Source organism: Setaria viridis, chromosome 9 (assembly GCF_005286985.2).
Source record: "Setaria viridis chromosome 9, Setaria_viridis_v4.0, whole genome shotgun sequence".
NCBI classification, from domain to species: domain Eukaryota; kingdom Viridiplantae; phylum Streptophyta; class Magnoliopsida; order Poales; family Poaceae; genus Setaria; species Setaria viridis.
In genome coordinates, this window is record NC_048271.2 from 11,144,802 (window position 1) to 11,165,495 (window position 20,694).

General features: G+C 41.7%; 2 protein-coding genes across 3 annotated transcripts; both read left to right on the forward strand.

Moving 5' to 3' along the window:
- The first annotated feature begins 2,993 nt into the window (after positions 1-2,993).
- On the forward strand, positions 2,994-7,557 carry LOC117839750 (probable N-acetyl-gamma-glutamyl-phosphate reductase, chloroplastic). Of its 2 annotated transcripts, none has more exons than XM_034720160.2 (14): positions 2,994-3,326; positions 4,380-4,442; positions 4,525-4,665; positions 4,757-4,903; positions 5,005-5,091; positions 5,252-5,302; positions 5,374-5,445; positions 5,710-5,829; positions 6,054-6,114; positions 6,203-6,283; positions 6,384-6,463; positions 6,557-6,646; positions 6,795-6,923; positions 7,027-7,557. In XM_034720160.2, exons 1-14 carry the CDS (start codon positions 3,261-3,263, stop codon positions 7,132-7,134), a joined length of 1,296 nt encoding a protein of 431 aa, XP_034576051.1. In that variant the 5' UTR covers positions 2,994-3,260; the 3' UTR covers positions 7,135-7,557. The 2 variants fall into 2 exon arrangements, with proteins under 2 accessions (XP_034576051.1, XP_034576052.1); XM_034720161.2 differs by having other exon boundaries at positions 2,996-3,326; positions 4,757-4,864.
- Positions 7,558-7,703: 146 nt separating this feature from the next.
- LOC117839751 (uncharacterized) lies at positions 7,704-13,653 on the forward strand. Its single transcript, XM_034720162.2, has 5 exons — positions 7,704-12,299; positions 12,412-12,636; positions 12,727-12,792; positions 12,944-13,009; positions 13,117-13,653. Exons 1-5 carry the CDS (start codon positions 11,790-11,792, stop codon positions 13,207-13,209), a joined length of 960 nt encoding a protein of 319 aa, XP_034576053.1. The 5' UTR covers positions 7,704-11,789; the 3' UTR covers positions 13,210-13,653.
- The last annotated feature ends 7,041 nt before the right edge of the window (positions 13,654-20,694 follow it).

A 20,694-nucleotide genomic window follows, 5' to 3' on the forward strand; every position in this document is an offset into this window, starting at 1 on the left:
TTGACGGAAACGATCAAAGCACAAATAGATGCAGCAGAGACACAAGTGGAGAAAAATGCTATAAAAATAAAAGCTCACAGAGATGAAATGCACAAAGTGTTCGTACACATTGCAAAAGTAATGAAGAAAAAGGCTGACATGGACTATATCATGACTCCTTACAATTTTAAGTAAGCTAGTTTTAATTACTATATATATACTAGGTGCTATTTAATATCATCTATAATATAAATTATTTGAATATAATGCAGAGACCACTGTATTTGCATCATTATTTTACCCAAGTTAGGAGAAGCAGTGGTCCTCGACTCAGCCAACTATCGTAGAGATAGGTACAAGGATTTCATAGGCATTATAAGACATTCCTTAGCAGTACTTAAATGCATGTTGATATTCTATGCACCTAAGTTGTATTACTAACTCTTATCTTTATATCCTCAAAGTGCGTACAAACTTTACATACTAAAAGGCGGGGACCATAATCGAAAAGATGAAAGCTATGAAAATAATATATCATAGATTCGTAAGAACATAAAAATTTGGTTTTTTTTCATATAACGTAGACTTATCATTAATAACAACTCATCATTTTTCTATTTGATTGCAGTGCCACAAGCAATCTTCTGGCTCTGTGCTATGTGGATATTATGTGTGCAATTTCATTAGAAATAATGGAAGGTACCGGATGAACCCTGAAGACGTAAGTCTCTTATACATTGCCATGTGCTAACTTCCTAATGGTAATACATCCTAATCTTCATTTACTGTATACCTGCAAATGCTTACCATCGACAGTAACTATAGCAAGATCGAATACAAACAAATTGACAACATTTATACGGACATAGTGAGGTTCATCCTATGCGAGATTTGTCATGAGGATGGAGCATTCTTTGATAAAGGTGGTGTGTTGATGGCAGATGAGTGCACAAATCTTCATAGATGGGCGTAGTAGTTTTAATATTAGCGTGGCAAAGAATAGCTCTATTCCAAATGTTGGATTTTTAATAATGTGAATTATATACTATGTACGATGCAGCTTTGAATAATGTGAAGTATTTATTATTCAAGTTTGTTGTTATGTGGTTGGAGATATATTTCAATTTGATGGCTAAAAACTAGTGGGAAATAAAAATTATAAATAACTCACGGGAAATAATATATTGAACGGGAAAATACATATTCCTAGTGGGCGACATAAGCACCTATGTTTTTGTGCTGGCGGGTGATGTAACCACCCGCCAGCACAGAAAGCATCTGTGCTGACGGGTAACTAACGTCGCCCGCCAACACATGCGGTATTTGTGCTAGCTCAAAATTGATGGCGGGTGCGATACCTGTCAGCACAAAACTATTCTAGCCACCCTGACATAGTGTCACGCCCCTTTGCTTGAGCAATCTCGTATTCTTGTTGAGGGCTTAGGGGGGAAGGCTCAACATGAATGCTAGAAAAATGGTACTATAGGCCCTGTTTGGCATGGCTCCAACTCCGGGTGGAGCTGCTCCACTCCTGAACTCCACATGGAGCTAGCTTCGCTCCAAAACTCCAGAACAAAAATGGGTGTTTGGCTAGATGGGTGCTCTCAACTCCAAAAAAAGATCGATTTCAGTGTGGATTGCCATTGTTGCCCCCTAATTAAGGCCCCACTTGTCATCCTCTCTATCCTATCTTCTTCTTCCCCTTTTTCCACTGCACTGTGCTGCACACGGGAGACCCTCGCCGGCGGCGGGGTGGGTGGCGGGCTGGGCGGCGATGGGCGGCAGGCTCGACGGCGGGCGGCGGGGTGGGTGGCGGGCGGCGGGCGCGGCGATGGGCGACGACGGGCGGCGGGCGCGGCGACGGGCGACGACAGGCGGCGGGCGGCGACGGGCGGCGGACGCGGCGACGGGCGACGACAAGCGGCGGGCGGCGACGGGCAGCGGGTGGTGGGTGGCGACGGGCGACGGGGGCGGCGGCGGGCGGCGAGGCCGGCCGGTCACGAGGGCGGCGGCGAGCGGGGCTCTGGCAGCGAGTGGGGCTCGAGAGAATAGAAGAGAGAATAGAATGAAACGTTTTTTTGTGTAACTAGTGGTATTGGTGGGTAATTACCCACCAACTCCACGAGGAGGTTCAAAAGAGAGGTTTCTGGAGCAGCAAAAGAGATGCTCCAAAACTCCACCTCCATTTGTACTACAGCTCCATGGAGTTGGCAACTCCATGGAGTTTTGGAGTTGGGGTGTTTGGCTGAATTTTTTGATGGAGTTGCTGGAGTTTAGGAATGGAGCCGTGCTAAACAGGGCCATAATTATAAGAAAGTAAACCACGCCCATTGAGCCCAACATAACATCCAGCAGCAAGAGCATGGAGAATCCCCCAAGATATGTTGGCTATACCGAGCAAAGGACCAGAGGAGGTGCTAGTGGTGCAAAATGATCATATGGTAAGACATGATTGGACCTGCTTGCCGCGTTGTGCTCGAGTCCTGGAGTAGGGGGCTATGGTCTGCACGGAGTCGGTAGTGATGCCATGCTAGTAGAGGTAGTACCACTCTTATGTACTTAGCTTCTGTTTTGCCGAGTCATTTTACTTAAAGAAGTACATTTCCGATCATCGGGCGGAGTCCAATCTTTCCCATAGAATCTGAAAACAGTCCATTTTTGCCTTCCTACAAAGGGGAAGGTGTAAATGGTTAAAGGGCGTGTCCAATTACGGGATTAAAGTCTACAGTGTAGTATTATTGGGTCAAATGGGCCTTCGTATTGGGCTGTAACCTAACCCAGCTCGGTTGGAGCAGACAGGAGTCTATTCACTTCAGCTTATAAGCCAGCTGAAAAGCTGAACATCTGCAAATACAACCAAGCTGAATGGGCCTGGCCCATCGCCAGTTAGTTTGAGTGTTTGACCCTCCTCCTCCCTCGCCTGCTGACTGCTGTTGTCACACACACCAACCCCACAGCCGGCAGCCCGCTCGCCTTCGCCACCAAAACCCACCGCGCCGCGAGCGGGGACAACGGACCCACACGTAATCCACGAGGCAGAGAGAGGCGGCCCGCCCGGGTGAGCAGGTCAGAGCTCCCCCAACTCGCAAGCGGCACTACACTACCACCAACCCCCGCCCGTAGCCGCCGCCGCGCCGCCATCCACGAGCGCAGCAGCGGCGCGCCCCTCCTCACCCTGCTGGCCATCTGGGTTATTTATACGGGCGCAATCGCGTGACCCAGCGGCATTCGGTGGCGCACGCTCTCCTCGCAGCCGCACCGCACCGGGACAAGGGAAGGGCATGGCCTCCTCCACGACGGCGCTCGGAGGCGCGGCGGCTCCGGCGCGCGCAGGGTTGGCTCCCCAGGTCAGCGGCGACTCTTCTTGCCCCCCCTCCTTCCATTGGGTAGGACTGCCGATACCGGCGGCGTAGTTTTGGGTGGGTTGGTTGGTTGGGAGGCCAGGGGAACCTCCGGCCGTTGCGCCGGCAAGTTAGCGCCGTTGGCGGATTGAATAGCTGCTCCCTTGATTTATCCAATGCGCGCGCCGATTAGGATACCCAGTATTGGTTATAATCTTCGGCTGCTGGATTGGGAGGCTATTTCACTGTTAGGGCGTCTCCAATGATCTAGCTTAGAGCTAGCTCAATCAATTTTTTACTAGTTGAACAGTGCAATAAGTACGAGACTAGCATGGAGTGAAGAACTAGTCTCGCTCACTTTTCGATGCAACACTCTCTCACAACACGATCTTCAAAGCTGCTTTGTACATAGGACCACATCAACTATGAGCTATTAGCTGACTTATACCATTGGAGACGCCCTTAGCAGCTACTGATTGATGTCTGTGTTGCCAGTTATAGGATCATTTAGGAACCACCTGCTTGTTCTGTACTGGACAGATTAAAATGTAATAGGGCACTATGTCAGTTACTCCACTAGCATTTATGATCAAGCTAGTAAATAGCGGATATCGCATTGGCACCAGTGCAGGCTAAGTAACAATAGCAGTATTTTCAAAAATTTGCAAAAAAAATCCTGTATCATTGTGTAAATATCATTGTAGCAAAAGTGTAAAATAAAAAAATACTTTAATGAGATAATGTGCTAGTAATGAACTGCTGCCAGGACTAAGTTATAGTGGCTGGTAAGTTCCAATTTGCTACTTATGGAATGCTACATTGTAGCAGTAGTGTTTATTCCCCGCAACCTCTATTGCAGGTGCAATTGTAGCCGCTAACACTATTTAGCACCTTGAAAATGGCATGTTAACGCCCTCAATGGTAGTATGTTCTGACTTAGAGTCTTAGACAGTGCTTCTTTGCTCTGACTTTGACATTGCTCCAAGTTTCACCAAGCTACATTACATGCCTCCATGGACTTCACACTCTGCAGCACTGAAATATTTCTTTGATGTGCAGAATGGAATCCTTGGATCTAATTCGAAGCCATTCGCTGGTGTCATGCTCAAGAAAGCTCAGCAGGTGAGTTTTGCCTATTGTTTTCTTCCCGAGTAAGATTGGCCAGCTGTTCTTGAAATGTTTATGAAAAATTACTTTGCTGCAGGTTGGACCCCTGTCGCTCCGTGTGAGGGGATCCGCTACTTCTTCACCAAGGAAGCTGTTCTCCCCTAAGGCAGCTGCAGCTAAATCAGGGGATGGGGTGCAGATTGCAGTGCTAGGGGCCAGCGGTTATACTGGAGCTGAGGTTGTTCCATCACTCTGATCTCATTTTTTATGAAACTTTTTCTCCTTGCTCTTTTTTGTTGCTAATGTGATTGTTACACTTTCGCTAACAGATTGTTCGAATTCTGGCGAACCACCCTCAGTTTCATATAAAAGTGATGACTGCAGATAGAAAAGCTGGTGAACAGTTTGGATCTGTATTTCCTCACTTGATATCGCAGGTGAGAAAGACTTCTTCCTCCATTTGTGATCTTAGCCTAGTACGTAAGAATCAACTAAACCTCTGGGCGGAACTATGTTTCTTCGTAATAGAGTTGATATCATCATAACTTATGTTTGTCAAAACTCTTTTGATTTGCAGGACCTGCCAAGACTGGTTGCAATAAAAGATGCTGACTTTTCAGGTGTTGATGCTGTTTTTTGTTGCTTGCCACATGGTACAACCCAGGTTTGTTTATAGCTATTATGTTTTCACATTAAACTCTTTGTGGCTATAACTGAACTCTATTAACGCAATACTTTTATAGTCTTTGTTGCATGTGTTTGGAGCACTAGAGTTTTTTAAAAATAAACTTTGTAATTCCCTACCTAATTATATTTTTTATCAGGAAATTATCAAAGGCTTACCCCAGCACTTGAAGATTGTTGATCTCTCCGCGGTATGATCTGTCCTCACTCTTGATTTGTCTAAGCATGATCTGGGCTGTTATTGAAAAACTTCTGCTTTCAGGACTTCCGACTGCGCGATATCAATGAGTATGCTGAATGGTATGGCCATTCGCATAGGGCACCAGAACTGCAGGTTCTTAACTACTTTTCTCTTCAGTCTTGGCCAGTAACTAGCACTGCCTTTGCTATTTGGCTATTTCTTGGTTCTAACATTCCGATTGTGGCACTTGAGTTGTCATCGATTATTCTGAATGATATATTTGCGATCTATTTCTTGTATAGTACTGTTTTTAGAATTGGGTTTCGCTTCCATAGTGTATTTTGATGGTTTTGTTTGTCACTTTGTTATATTCCTTTGAATTTATTTTTTTATGTTTTTCTTGGGTTCTTCTTTCAGGAAGAGGCTGTGTATGGTTTGACCGAACTTCATCGAGATGATGTAAGAAATGCACGGTTAGTAGCAAATCCAGGGTGTTATCCCACATCCATTCAACTTCCGCTTGTTCCTCTGGTAAAGGTGAGGTTCAATATAACCTTCTAGCATCCTACACTTATCTCTGATCATATTTGCAATTTAGACGAACTTCTCCAGAGTATACGATAGAATCGGATTGGTTACAACTTACAAACATAATCTTATATTTCTGAAACTGTGTGTGTGTGTGTGTGTCAAAATTTGTTGACAATTTATTAGTACTTAATATGTAGCTATTTCCTCAGCATATTTTGTTTGCTTTTCAGGCAAAATTGATCAAGTTGACCAACATTATCATCGATGCAAAATCTGGGGTCAGTGGTGCAGGTATGTATTTATTTGAGATATCTCATTCATTTTCCATTTTTTTCTTGAACAATAAATGATTTGGTATCTAATACATGCATCCTTTTAGGACGTGGGGCTAAGGAAGCAAATCTTTACACTGAAATTGCCGAAGGTATCCATGCTTATGGAATAACAAGCCATCGGCATGGTAATTCTCATACTCAACTGGCAACATAGTGTTTTGATTATATCTGTCCTATTAGTGGTAATATCTTACCTCACTGACATTGAGATACAAATAATGACAGTTCCTGAGATTGAGCAAGGACTAACAGATGCTGCTGAATCAAAAGTTACAATCAGTTTTACTCCACATCTGATGTGTATGGTAAGCACAATTATGTGCGTCCTTTTATTTGCTAACTCCATATTCTACATACTTTTGTAAAATTCAGTCATTGTATCTACTGGTGTTTAACAGAAACGTGGGATGCAATCTACTATGTATGTTGAATTGGCTTCTGGAGTGACTGCCAATGATTTGTATGAACACCTCAAGTCTACTTATGAGGTCTGTTTACCTGATCATGTAGGCTAAACTATGATAACTTAAGGACTATAATTTCCACTGAAGCAATCAATCTATTGTATGATTTTGCACTGTGTAAGAAATATACTCTTGTTAGCATCAGAATTCATTCATCATTTTATCTTTCCAGAGTGAAGAATTTGTCAAACTGTTACATGGTAGCAGCGCTCCTCGCACGAGCCATGTTGCAGGATCAAACTACTGCATCATGAATGTCTTTGAGGATAGAATTCCTGGAAGGGCCATCATCATCTCTGTCGTAAGTGCCTTTAGTGAATCTTATCATGCAGAAGCATTAAGCAAAATAACATCAGATACTTAAATGATGCATAGTCCTTACGTGCTCTGCTTCAACTCTGCAGATAGATAATCTTGTGAAGGGAGCATCTGGTCAGGCTGTGCAGAACCTTAATCTGATGATGGGACTGCCTGAGAACATGGGGCTGCAATACCAGCCCCTGTTTCCCTGATCTTTCATGTCAATACTTCATCCATGATGACAGTACATGGGAGTACGACTTCCATTCCATCAGAGAACTATCTGGAGGCAAGGAGCCCCCCATTAGAGTGCAATCAAGTTAAATTTGCTCGGAAGTGTAGCTTGCTTTGTGTCATTTTATTTTCCAGAGAATAGTGACAACTTAGCAGTGCAATGATAGTATTAGGTGAGTGTTTCGGTTCCAATAAAATCATAAGCCTTGTACTGCATTGTTGACTTGTTTGTTATACCCATCAAGGAATCAATACCGTGTAAACTCAATTCTGAGACATTAGACGCCCTCAGCATCAATGGATATAGTTAGGGTGTCTTCTGTATCATGTTCAACAAATGTTAGCTCACTACAGCTATACTTTGTGAAGATTGAAGTACCCCTTAGCTGGAAGTTTGTCAAGTTCTATCTTGTGTGGGCTGCACAGGCCCATAGCATTGCTATCACTGGTCATTTTAATTTCTCTTCTAGATTATCATAGGTGCCATGATTTTTGTTTGAAATTCAACTTTGGATATATAATAGGTTCCAGTAATGCATGTGACTGGTTATAGCGTAATTTTCATTTGTAGACTATCATAATACCATGGCTTTTGTGTAAGTAAAATTTGGTCCCATGTCTTAAATGTTTGAACAAAGCTGCACTGGTTAGGTTTTTTTGGTGGGTGATCTGGGCTAAATGTAGAGTTGAAGCATGGCCCTTTTGGCAACTATCACTTTAGGGTAGGCCTGATAGTCATCCCTTGATACAAAAAAGGCAATTGTAAACAATCTGACATTTTAAGCACAAGTAGATTTGCAGCCTTGTAATAAAATAATTTTTGTATTCTGATGCGAAGATCATATGTGGCTCTGAGCCCCTGAGGTGGTGTTCTTACAACTGGCTCTTCGTAAATTCTTTGTTTTTAAAGAAGTTAGTATTGAATATAGTTGAATAATGCAGCCAGCACTTTTTTCAATTTAAATCAGTTATTTGTGCTTTCTTCTGATCGTTCTGATCAAAGATGCTGTTATGCTGTTTGACTTGAAAAAAGGTTTGACTTATATATGTTTGTGCAATAATGTATCTCTTTTCAGACTTTGACCTTAAGTTGTTTATAGTCTTACTTTTTGTTCAGTAGGTAGTTTTCAAAGGCTTGTTTTGTTTTGTTTGACTTCTTGCGTTAGCTGATGCATATGATTTGCTTTAACTATGATAGTGCTGTTTCTACTCATCTTACTTCGGGGTATTTTTAGATAGTGCTGAACTGGGATGGTGAAGTTCCCCAAAAAAACTTTGACTTCTGAAATCTTATTAGTTGGTGGTAGCATAATTTTTGTGAGAACAAAAAACATAGTTCTGTAAGTTGACCGTAACCGAATTTAAAGTGTGTACATACCTCCAATGTTCTCCTTAAATTCATAAAAATGGTAGAATACTTCTGAAAGAAACTTCAAAGTGAAAGACTATCAATTTAAGTTACAGTCAAACTCCAAGAGTTCAGTTAGCAGCTTTTTGGCTACGGTTTTATCGTCCATCTTCGTAATAGTTTGTAAATCCAATTCTTTTTGTGTCCATCCATCTTGCTACTTTTCTGCTCTTAACCTTGAGAGTTCTTTATTGCTCCATAGGAATGTTTGCGGAGGTGTGGTTCTGATGGATTGAAGTGCCAAACTCCAGATGCAATGCATCTACTACAGATCTGTTATGCAGAGCATGTATTCTTATCATCTAATAGAAACAGACAGTAGGAAAATTTATCAAGGGTATGTTATCAACTTCAGGTTGTTGTTTTCCTCAGTTCAGGGAAAGAAAAACTACGCGGCTGTTTTTAATTTATTATTAATAATGTTTAGACTATCCAAGGGATCTAAGTAGATGAATTTAACCTGCAACAGGAAAGCCTAGCAGAATCCTTCTAGACCATGAGAAAACCTTGCTATTAATTTTCATTGATTGTAAGTAGATTTCTGCGCTAGTTAACTTTTCTATAGCAGTGTTGCCGTGCAGATATCAGCCATACACATAGTGTTGAACAACCATATGGCAAACTTCCTTTAGTGCGGCATTCATGTGTGAAGAGCTATTTATCCACATAGCATTGTATTTTGTTTGTATAGTTATTAAATTGTTTGTAGTTAATCTCTCCATGTGTTAAAAGCCTTGGATGCTGCTGCCTGAAACTCATCCTGATTAACTAGAAAGCTGGTAACACAAACAGTTGATTTATTCTAATGTCGAACATATTCATTAAACAGTTTGAGAATTGAGTCTGCTATTACATTGAAAGTTTGTGTTGAAGCAAATCAATAAAAAAGTAATAGGAACATACTATTACCTTTTGCTTTCGCTGAAAGTGACAGCATTTTCAAAATGCTATCGCATAAGGGACCACAAGGGACTCCCTCTCTTATTTTTGTTTGATGTTTTAGACTTCAGCATATTATTAAGGAAAAAGACACAAGTTTTATCTCTAGAAAAAGGGTCCAATCCCTGCTTTATGTTGAAGGCACAAGTTCACAGCAAGGGGGAAGATGGAAAACAAAACAGCAAACATTGTCCTGTACATGGCCATAACTCTCTGTTCAAAAATATAATATGGTTACATGTTCCTGTTAAATACTTAAATTTGTGTCTCTTGTAACCACAGTGAATTTGATATGCTCCTAAGCACCCTCCTTCAGTACTGTTGATGAATGAACAAAAATACCGTGACATGCAAAATGTAGCATACACTGAACAAGGTGACTGATGAATATGTACTTATGTCTCTTCTCAAAATTGTAAATGAAGACTATTTTCCAAAATGGAAAATAATAGAAATGAGAAACTATTTTTTTTTGCTTCCAGAAAACCATAACTGATTTGAACTGGCAAACTTGAGTAGATTTAGATTAGAAACCTTTGTCATCTATAGAAATAACTGGTCCTACTCTTAATGGCTTAATAGGACAGCTGCAAGGCCATTTCTCCATACATGATTAGCTAAGATTTTGTCCCCTTCAAGTGTATTTTAAGGGCCTCTTGGAGATTAATCTGATGCAATTTGGCTTCTCCATGATGCAAAAACTTGCCCTTCTGGAAGCTGAAAGATACACGAAGTGTTCATTTTCCCTTTCGAGTATCATCTGTGTCCTTTGTTTCTTTGCTTCGGTGGACAAGATTGCTATATTCTGACATTTGAAGGTGCTATAATCTTTCATACAGCTGGAAGCCTGGAACAGTGAGGGGCTTTAAACAAGCCACATTGTTTCCTTGAAATCATTTTCCCTTGCCAGCATTTAATCTATATACTTTATTCCCCCCTTGATCCTCTGCTTGGAACAGAGGCAATAAGAATAAATAACTTTCTGGGGGGGGGCAAAGGACACTACAGAGCTACAACACATTTAAAAAAAAAGAACTGCTAAGTGCTAAGCCTAGAGTCATGTGCAGCTATCCCAACGACAGGTTTGTCAGGTCATTGCAATATGTACACTGTGCAGATTCAGTTTAATTTGCTCATGCTCTGCGGATTTGAAGATGTGTCATAATATGAAAAATAATTCTACTGCAAGTCTCTGGCAATACTGCCTGTCTGAATTGTTACCACTTTACAAATAGCCAGTTGTTGTATAAGTGAGTTATAACTCTGTAGCATGTCTAAATCTTCTATTGCAATGTTTTTACCACGTGAGGTGTTCTTCTATGCAAATAGATCAGAAAAACAATCTATTGATTGGTGCAGTTCTTGTGTGCCAAAGGGCTATAAATTTGATGCAGATATAAGTTATAAAATTTAACAAACAGTAAGAGCAGAGAGCTGCAGAGGGCATGTGGGTGGAAGTTATTGGTATTGATGTTTAGTTATTTTGTATGCCACAGCCCTAAAGGGCAATATCACAGTACAGGAAGTACATATGGTGGCAAAACCTTTAGAACACAGTGAAACGATTGGAACTGTGGGTATAGATAAAAAGCTGCACATTGGTGAAGATATAGATCATGATTTGCGGAGGCACTTGCCAATCCTTTTTGAGCTCTCAAAGACATTAAGACTTGAGATTCCATCCACCATGTTCGTGCAAGCCTGTATCTGTCTCCCAGTTTATTTTATTGGATTGTTTCTTTCCAATAACATTCCATACAATCTCGTAGCACCCCATACTGCATTATTGTAAGAATAAACGCATGCTGTACTGGTTTTGAACATCAGACTCGTTTTGTCTTTCCATAATGCATGAATGCTGAGGGAATACTCGTTTTTATTTTTCCATAATGCATGAATGCTGAGGGAGATATCTCTGCAATCATTGAAACCAGCCTTCAGCACCGGCCACTCCGACCTCCGAATGGCTTGACTAACAAATTGTGATCTTGGATAAGTCACTATCTATCCTACCAGCTAGCAGTTGATATTTTCTAACCTCATAATGTACACATCTTCCAAACAACACCTGGAGCGGCTGCTATCACCACAGTTCATTCCCAGCCGTGGGGATCCATTTCTTTAATGCTGATTACGATTGAAACTTCTGCAATCTTGTCGGTTTCTTCAACCTTGTCTTCAGTATAAATACCCCTGTCACAGCCTGCATTTTTTCTTCACCAAGCTCGTCCAACAGCATATGCCTCACATCACTTCTAGTATCTTTCACATCCCTTACTGATAACAATGGAGTCTGGAGGAGTGATTGCAGAGGCAGGCTGGAGCTCGGTCGACATGCCATTGCCATCGCATGAAGAGGAGTCAGCGATAATGGAACAGCTGCTTGGTACCTTTCCCTCCAATTGTGTGGAAGGTGACCAAGGGTTGCCGTGGCTTATTCAAGCTTCCAATGCGTTCTATTCCCATTCCAATGCTAGTTCTAGTACATTTAGCTCCACTAATAGCAATAGTTCTGGTAGTCTTACTTTCGTTGTGCCATCTGAATATGGGGGCTACTGTTTGAGTGACTCAAATGAGGCCCTGGATCTCAACTCCTGCACTGCACCAATGCACCTGCATATGCTCCAGGAGCAAGGTGCAGCTCAGTTTATGGATACCATTCTTAACCCTCCTTACGGGAGCGGTGATTCAAGCTGTGAGGATCTTGAGGATTCTAGCATGAATCTTCTTGATTACGTTGGTAATTCTGACAAGAGAAAACATCTGGAACAAGGCAAACTGGATGGCCCAACAAGAGTGAGTGGTTTTTCATTTTGTAATTAACTTACAATAAAAATGCATATACTTCTGTTGAAATGACTAAAAAATGCAATGTGGATGCTGATCGGCTGATATGTACAAAATGCAGAGTCGGAAATGCGCAAGGAGGTCTGACTCGAAGAGGGTGAAGAAGACCATGCAACGGGAAGGCCAGGATGGTAGCGTCGCTGCCGCGAATGGGCAAAGCTTAAGTTGTTGCACATTTGAAAATGACTCGAAAGCTTTTCCAAGACCTTCTGTTGTTGTTAATCCAAATAGCAAGGCTCAAACTGACCGCCGGTCAGCAACTGAGTCCCAAAGCCTCTATGCTAGGGTACTATTGCTGATCTTCTGACTCGCTGTTAAAGGATGACAAATTTGAACTAAATCTACCATTACTTATGCTGTTGTTGGTTGTGTGCAGAAAAGAAGAGAGAGGATCAACGAGAGGCTGAGGATATTGCAGAACCTTGTACCAAACGGAACCAAGGTAAACTTCTGGGGAGAAAAAGTATACGTAATTCATACTAACTGTAAAAGCAAAGAAGGCAGATAACTCAAACAAGTATATGTAATTCGTCCTAACTGCAAAAGCAAAGAAGGCGGATAACTCAAATGGCTAGATTTGTGTTGTATTGCAGGTAGATATCAGCACTATGCTTGAAGAGGCAGTGCAGTATGTGAAGTTCCTGCAGCTTCAAATCAAGGTGAGGAGTTTTGCAGCTCAGCTCAGTTCAGTTCAGTTCAATTTATGAATGCTCCATGTTAATGCATTACTTAATTGTTGTTGGTTTTTATGAATTACTATTTGCAGCTCCTGAGCTCTGATGAAATGTGGATGTATGCTCCGATTGCATACAATGGGATGAACATCGGAATCGATCTGAACCTCTCTCAGCACCGATAGACCACTATTAACAATCTGGAGTTGCAGAAAGTTCCGCAAATTCTACTTACAATACCATTCGGGTTTTTAGACTTAAGACAAACGTTTATTACTAACATGTTACCAAGTCTGACCAATAAGCCATTCTGGGGAATCCAACCTTTCGACAAAAATGAAGGTCGAAAACCTGTTCTTCAGTTGTTTTTGGGTAAACAGCCTGCAGTTACTGAAGAAACGGCTTGTATGCCCACAAGGATATGGCAAAAGACACTGGGAGAGGCTCTGAAACTTGTCGAGACAAGAAAGGGCAATGGATCTGATAAACCATATGTGGAGACTGTCATATCGTTCTTTGCTTTCTCTCTGTATTTTCTTTTTATTTATTTTTTTAATTTGCTCTGGTAGCAAATTTCTGTATACAGTCAAACAGATTGTACGAAAATAAAATAAAATAATTTATGTTCAGTTGGCTATTGTAGGCATGAAATGCAGTGCAAGATCGTGCAACATAGTGAAGGCTCACTTGTACTATCCTTCAGGAAACATATCCTTGCAACATCTCTTGGCAGTTGCAATTATTTGTTCTTTAGAAACTCCATTTCGAGCTGTTTTTTCTGACAAAGCGCGGCACATCTTGATCATATTATTTCCGTCATTGGACGTTAGTGGAAGGATTTTATATCACCCAATTGTTGACCTTATGTATGTGCAAATCATTGTCCCATCATCATCCCAAAGAAAAGGGAAAAGGCAAAAATCATTGGCCCATCAACGTCTGTCCCTCCTGTCGTGTACCTGTTTTTAAAATTATTTTAGGGCAAAACTAAACAGAAAGATTGAAAAAACTATCGTAAAATTACTCTGTCAATAATTAATTTCCCAAAACTGTATTTTCAAAGATCAAGATCTTAGAATTACATGTTCTATAATGGCGGCATGCATCAACCGTCAAAGTTCAAAAGTTGGATCATATTTATCCTATGGGCTTCGTAAGTTGGATTTCGTGCATGTGCATCTTAGAATGGCAGTTTTGCAGTACAAATTAACAGAATTTGATGGAGTCCACTCGTGTTTAGAATAAGGAGTTGGTTTGTGCTTAACTGCTTAATAGAAAATGACACCCCAGGCGGTCGGTCCAATTACCTTCCTGCCGGGTCTCTGTCAGAGGTCACTGGATGAACCGGTTATGGCTGTAGGTTTGGATCAATTTGTAAGTTCAGAATCCCCCAGCATTATTGCTGAGAAAAATCATCACATCTTAGAAAAAAGATGTTCCATTGTCTCAAGCATGTTGTCAGGGACGGGCTAGGGGCGGGCTCAGGAATTGGAGGGTGAATTGGTATTCAAAATTTCAAGCCTTTTACAGCCTAAGCTTAGATTTTGGCATGCATAATTGATTATAAAACTCAAAATTAGAGTACTAATTGTATAACAAATTAGAGTATAAAACTCAAAATTGAGCATTATATCCATAAATTCATAGACTTGTGATTATAGCTTGAAAATTTTCAACACGCATACAAGTACTAATTAATTATTTAGCAAAAATAATGAGTATTCAATTCAATACTCATACAAGGGTATTCAATTGAATGCCCTCTGACTTCAAGTAGGCCCGCTCGTGGCTTTAGTTATAGACTACCGAATTGTATAGCTTCCTCGGTTCCTCCTCTTGCTACCACTCAACCATTTTTTCTTGTATTTGAAGCTAAAGTATAGCTAATATAGCTTATACTCCTCCAATCACAAAGAAGTTAGTATACCATCTCGAACTATGGCACGTTGACCAAGATACTACCTTGACCATAATTAACAGCATAAAAACATATTCAAATGTGTAGTAAATTTAGAAACTACTACTTTGGAAGACAAATCTAGCCATTTTGGTAATGATAAGCTTATTTGAAACATTTGAACAGATATTGATGGGGGGAATCGGAACGCCGTGGCTGCTGCTCCAAAAACAGCACCATTTCTTGCTACACGCTAAGACACTTGTCGTAGAGGAAGTCAGACAAGTAGTCTAGCTTAGGTTTTCCTTCCGATCCATGCGGCGCCTCATTCTTATCCTTTCTCAAAAACAATAGCCGTTGCTAATTTGTGTCCTGTGCTCGACAAACTCAAACTGATCAAATTCAGATAAGAAATCATAGCTATAATTCTACAACTAACTAACCTTATCTAGATAACAAATATACCGTCCAACCCTGACAGCTAACTAACGTTAGCAACTTAACGATAAAATGGATGGATTAGCTTATCTCCAATCTGGCCGGTGGGATGTTGTGGTGCGCTACAGTAGAGTGTCGGAAGTTACTTAATTAGTTAATTAACTGCTGCTTTGTTTGAACCCTCTTTTTTATGTTGATTAACTCCTGCTTTACTTTAGCTCTCGTTTTGAGTGGATCATGTTATTAACCTAACTATATATAATATATATATCATTGTTGTAAAAAAGAAAAACAGTCACTAACTTGTGGTTTTATCTGACTTGAAGTTTAAGGACAAGTTGAAAAGGGAGAATGCTTTAAGGCGTAGCCGACAAGTCTTGGCACAATCCGTGGACAATTGATATCGCAAGGTGGTAAAAGGAATTAGTGCTCGTAGGCTAAGAGGAGGAGAGGTGAATTAGGCAACTTAAAACTTTAACCTTTAGCTTTCACTACTTTTGCATCAAACTTAAACTAGATCATGCTATCAAGATGTGCAACTATGGTTGATCTAGTGTGAAACCCTCATCCCAAAACAAGTTTTGCAACATTAAGCCAATCCTAGCAAGATACTATACTAAGAAAGTAAAAACATACAAGTTGCAAGAATGAAATGTGGAAATGTAAGAGGTGGGAATCAGAGGAAGTAAACTCTTGACACGAGGATTTATCCCGTGGTATCGGTAGGCACTAAGCCACCAGTAGTCGACGTTGTTGAAGCACTCACAAAGAGTATTGCTTCCCGGTCACCAAATCTTTTCCGGGACACCCCTTAAACTTGTCACAAAAGCTTGGCCACTAAGGCTCACGCCAAGTTCCCCCATCACCTTGATGCCGTCTTCACTAAGGAGTTTCTACATGAAGGAAGGGGGTCTCCACGTCCTCCGCACACGGTCGTCGACGCCGCTCCACACGAAGCCGGAGGGTTGAAGACTTCCCGGCGAGCCACCAAGGCTCCAAGGTGTCGGCACACCTTTTACAACTGTGGTTCATTCCTAGAACCGATCATAAGGCAAGCACACCTTGCATTCCCTCTTCTCTAAGCCTATCCTAGCACTAATAATTCTTCTAAACTTGTGCTAAGCCTTTGATTAATTACTTATGTACTTTTGGTGGCTTGGATGTGTTCTCGATGGGTCGTGATCTCCAATGGACTCCTACACACTCCAGCAACTTCAAATGGACAAGTGGAAGGGGTATAAATAGTCCAAGGCATCAAATAGCCGTTGCTCCAACAGCTAGTTAAAGTGTACCATTGGATATTCCGATGGTATGTTCTTGCTGAGCATCTTAACATCCGGTGCTACTAGGCGTTGGCCTCCCTACACCCAAATTTATCGCTGACACAATCCATCGATTCATCCGATGCTGCTTCTGGTTGCCATCAGATCATCTGGTGCAAGACCTTCTTCGCCAAAATCTCTCTGGAACTTCTCTGAAGTAAATATGATTCATCCGATGGCCATTGACTCAATGCATCGGAACATCCGGTGCTTCCTTCTTCTTCTCCTTCTTTCCAGCAATTCATCTGATGGGTACAATCATGGGCCATCGGATCATCCGATGGTCTTGCATTGACTTGGCTTCAACGCAGTGTATCAAAAGCTCCAACGTTTGCACTGATGCTTTTCCAGAGGGCCATCGGAATATCCGATGATGACTTTTTGTTTATGAAGGCTTGTCACCGACTGCTTCGGTGGCCATCCCCTTGCCATCACCGAATGAGTCGAAGGTTATAATAAACATTGTTTTCTTCATTTCTTTGGTTGTCTTTAATTGTGGTTGCTTCCTTAGGACTAGAATGCCTTCAAGAAATGTTCTAAACACTTTTTTAGTCCTAATGGTCATATTGTTACATTAATCATTAAAACACAAACTAATGGTCTATTTGGGCCATGTTCGCTACAGGTGGGGATATCATCCGGAAAAAAGGAGCGAAACTGTTTGTGATCTTAATTAAAGCCGAACGGTTTACCGAGCTGGAATCACAGACATAATCATCTGCGGTGTGCCGTGGTGGCTTCTGTCGTGTTCCCTTTTCTGTTCTGTAGTGAACTGGGGCGCTTTGGCCTCGAGAGGTTTTCATAATCGAAATGGTAGGTGTCGTGACTCGTGACGATGAAACTGTGAGCCGCCGCATCAATCGCCGTAGGTGGCTTCCATTTGCTACAACTCCTGTGCATGCCATCTCAAATTACTATTCGTTCATAACTTTTGATATCTACGTAACGAATAGTAATTTGGGAAGGAGGAAGTACGTGTAAGTCTAACTCATACTTTATCACTACCACATAATGGAGATTTCGTGAGGGTTAAAAACCCTCACAAAAATACAATTACCACCACGAAATAACCTTCACGAATCAAACGCCATGGAAATGACATTTTCGTGGGGGTGAACCGACGGGAATTATTTTTGCAGCGGTAAACCGTGACGGTCACTCCCATGAAAGTTCCGTTGTCGTCAGGTTTCCAAACTTGTATTCATGGCGGTTCATCGTCAGAGAAATGCTACACGAAAATAATTCTTGGTGGTGGACAACACTCATGAAAATACACTGGTAGAGAATTGGTCTTTAGTCCCGGTTGGTAGGGTGCATATCTCTCGGATATCCATCCGGGATAAACCAACCGGGACAAAAGGGGGGTCTTTAGTCCCGGGTCTTTTAACCGGGAGTAAAGGTCCCCCTTTAGTCCCGGTTGGATTTCCTAACCGGGACTAAAGGGGTCCCCTTTAGTCTCGGCTCGATTCCAACCGGGACTAAATGGCGCTTGCATGGCACTGCCGTGACGCCTGAATTTTTCATGCATGCATCACGTATACGTAGTACCGCGGTCCTTTTAATTTGTTAACCTTGTAGTTGAGATTTTTTTAGAACGAAATCAACTAGTATTTAAACGAATGGGATTTGTAATTATACAATTACTATATATATACACAATCCTTATACACAATTCATATACACAATTCAACTAGCTTAGTACAAATCGATCATAATTAGCGCATATTATATATACAAATAAATCAAAGTATCTTCCTACAATCTTTCCGTCGTGGTGTTGCTGATCGGAGTGTCTAATTGTCGTCCATCGTAATAAAATTCTCCTTTTGGATTTACCACCTCGTCCATTATGAATCCAATGAGACCTTCACATATTGCCGCTACTCTTTCTTCCTTCAAGAGTCCTTGTTGAATATTTAACATCTATAATTTGGAAATTTGTGAATGTTACATGAACAAATACATATAAGGAGCTAGAAAATAATTAACTAGTAATATATTTATTTTACGTACTTTAAAGTTGTGCGGCGTCATCTTCGGTCCCTTGGGTCCCAAAAAACTGTGCATGTGCTCACAGATGTAGTAGCCACATAGATTATTCCCGGGTTCCTGTCTTAAGCACTTCAGTGCGGAAAAAAATAAGTTATGAAATATTCGTGTTATACAATGTAATAAATGTGCAGACTGCATACGTACCGGGAAGTCTGTGTTCCATGTAAGATTTTCTTTGAATGGACCTTTGTGTGTCCTTATGAATTGTTTCCATGCGCTCCGGATTAGAATAATGAATGACATAGTGTAACAGGGATAAAATGTAGGAAATAAATTTTTGCATAGAGATAAAGGTCCAGAATTATTACAAGCCTAGCATGTCTTGCAATTCTTGGTAGTCCACCGGATCTTTCCTTAACGAATCAAAGACAGTGACGTGGCTTCTTTCAGGCTCAATTATAATAAGGATCCAGTGGAAGCTGCATGCGTAAAATGTTCATGCATATTAGAGCTAACTAACATGTAGAGATAAGGAAAAAGACATCGAAAGTAGACGGTATACACACACTTACTTGAAGTTGTATGGAAGTAGTATGAAATCCTTGAATGTTTATTTGTGTAGGAAATTGTATATTTCCGCAAAGGTTTTTTCCGGCGCTAATTGTATCTGTTGTTGGTTAACTACAGATGGATCCATGAAGCCTATATGTAGGTACGCATCTCGGCGGCATGTCTGAATTAGCATCCTACATGAAATGGAAGATGAAGTTAGTACGGTGACGCACGCCAAAATTTACATGTAGAGATAAACGGACACTTACAGAATCCAAGCGTTGATCAGAGAGACGTCCAGGGCATCATGATGGTACACTTCGTATATATCCTTGAAGTCTAGCCACAGCACTTTCTCCCCTTCACCGTGAAAATCTATCGGTTTTACCTTCATGCCGATCATCTCCCTCGAGTCGGCGGATGCCATCATGTACCATTGATGGAATTCGTACATCTTTGTTGATAGCTTCCGTACCAATGAAGGCTTTACTAGAGGTTTGCCTAGCTCATAAGGCCACTTCGGCTCAGGGGGGCGGTGCAGTTGGCGTCTCAACTTGCCCTATGCATTCATCAAGTCCCAGACCTGTTCTTCCATGAACTTCAATACATTTGCTTGTTGATCCAAGGGCATTGCTTTTACCCGTTGAGCATCTTTTTTTGATAAATGGCTGAGGTCGGGGACTGGACCGCTGGAAGATGACTTTCCTTTCCTTTTATCCTTTTCATCAGCCTTTACTAGAGCCCGTTCATAGTTTGACAAGAGTAGTATCCTTTTCTTGGCTCCTTCTTCCATCCTGATAAAAAAGTTTAAATCTCGCCGACTTACTGGCGGTGGCTCCATCTCCCTTGCCTTTTTTAATTCAGCTTGTTTCTTGAACCACTCACTGGCCTCTCGTTGGATTTCTGCCCACTGTTCTTCATGAGACATTGCCTCCCAGCGTTCCTTACGAGTCACTTCAGGCTCCTTTGTTTTCTTCTTTCTCTGTCTTTGCTTGGGAGGCGGTGCTCGTAACTTCTTTAGTGGTGCTGCAGGTTCCTTCAAGGGGGCCGCTCTTGGTGCCGGCGACGGTGATCGGGGAGGGGTGTTGTTATTGTCGTCGTCGCTCCCAGCACCAGGATGTGGTGGAGATGGAGACCTTGATATAGATGGAAGGGACGGTCCTGGAGCAGGAGATGTCGGTCTCGAGGTATGAGGAGAAGGTCGCTGCTGGGGATCTACGGGGAGCGGTCTTGAGGTCTGAGGAGATGGCTCCATGCCGGGAATAATGATATAGCGTTTCTTCCATAGAATGATCCCATGAAGCGCATCTGCCAATGTCTTTTCCCCGTCGCCTCCCGGGAAGTCGAGCTCTAGACCTTCATACTGGGATCAACTATTTGCTCGACGCAGACGCTGGCGTAGCCTGTTGGAATGTCCATGCCATGACTGCTCTGCCCTGCCAGGGTTGCTAACGCACTCCCGTACGCTA

What these genes read in the sequence shown, in the direction of transcription:
- LOC117839751 (XM_034720162.2), top strand. Translation starts at nt 11,790, where the DNA reads ATGGAGTCTGGAGGAGTGATTGCAGAGGCAGGCTGGAGCTCGGTCGAC. An exon ending in AACTGGATGGCCCAACAAGA is followed by an intron (nt 12,300 to 12,411) that starts GTGAGTGGTTTT and finishes TACAAAATGCAG; the next exon opens with AGTCGGAAATGCGCAAGGAG. An exon ending in TCCTGCAGCTTCAAATCAAG is followed by an intron (nt 13,010 to 13,116) that starts GTGAGGAGTTTT and finishes TACTATTTGCAG; the next exon opens with CTCCTGAGCTCTGATGAAAT.
- LOC117839750 (XM_034720160.2), top strand. Translation starts at nt 3,261, where the DNA reads ATGGCCTCCTCCACGACGGCGCTCGGAGGCGCGGCGGCTCCGGCGCGC. An exon ending in ATCTGGGGTCAGTGGTGCAG is followed by an intron (nt 6,115 to 6,202) that starts GTATGTATTTAT and finishes GCATCCTTTTAG; the next exon opens with GACGTGGGGCTAAGGAAGCA. An exon ending in CTCCACATCTGATGTGTATG is followed by an intron (nt 6,464 to 6,556) that starts GTAAGCACAATT and finishes GGTGTTTAACAG; the next exon opens with AAACGTGGGATGCAATCTAC.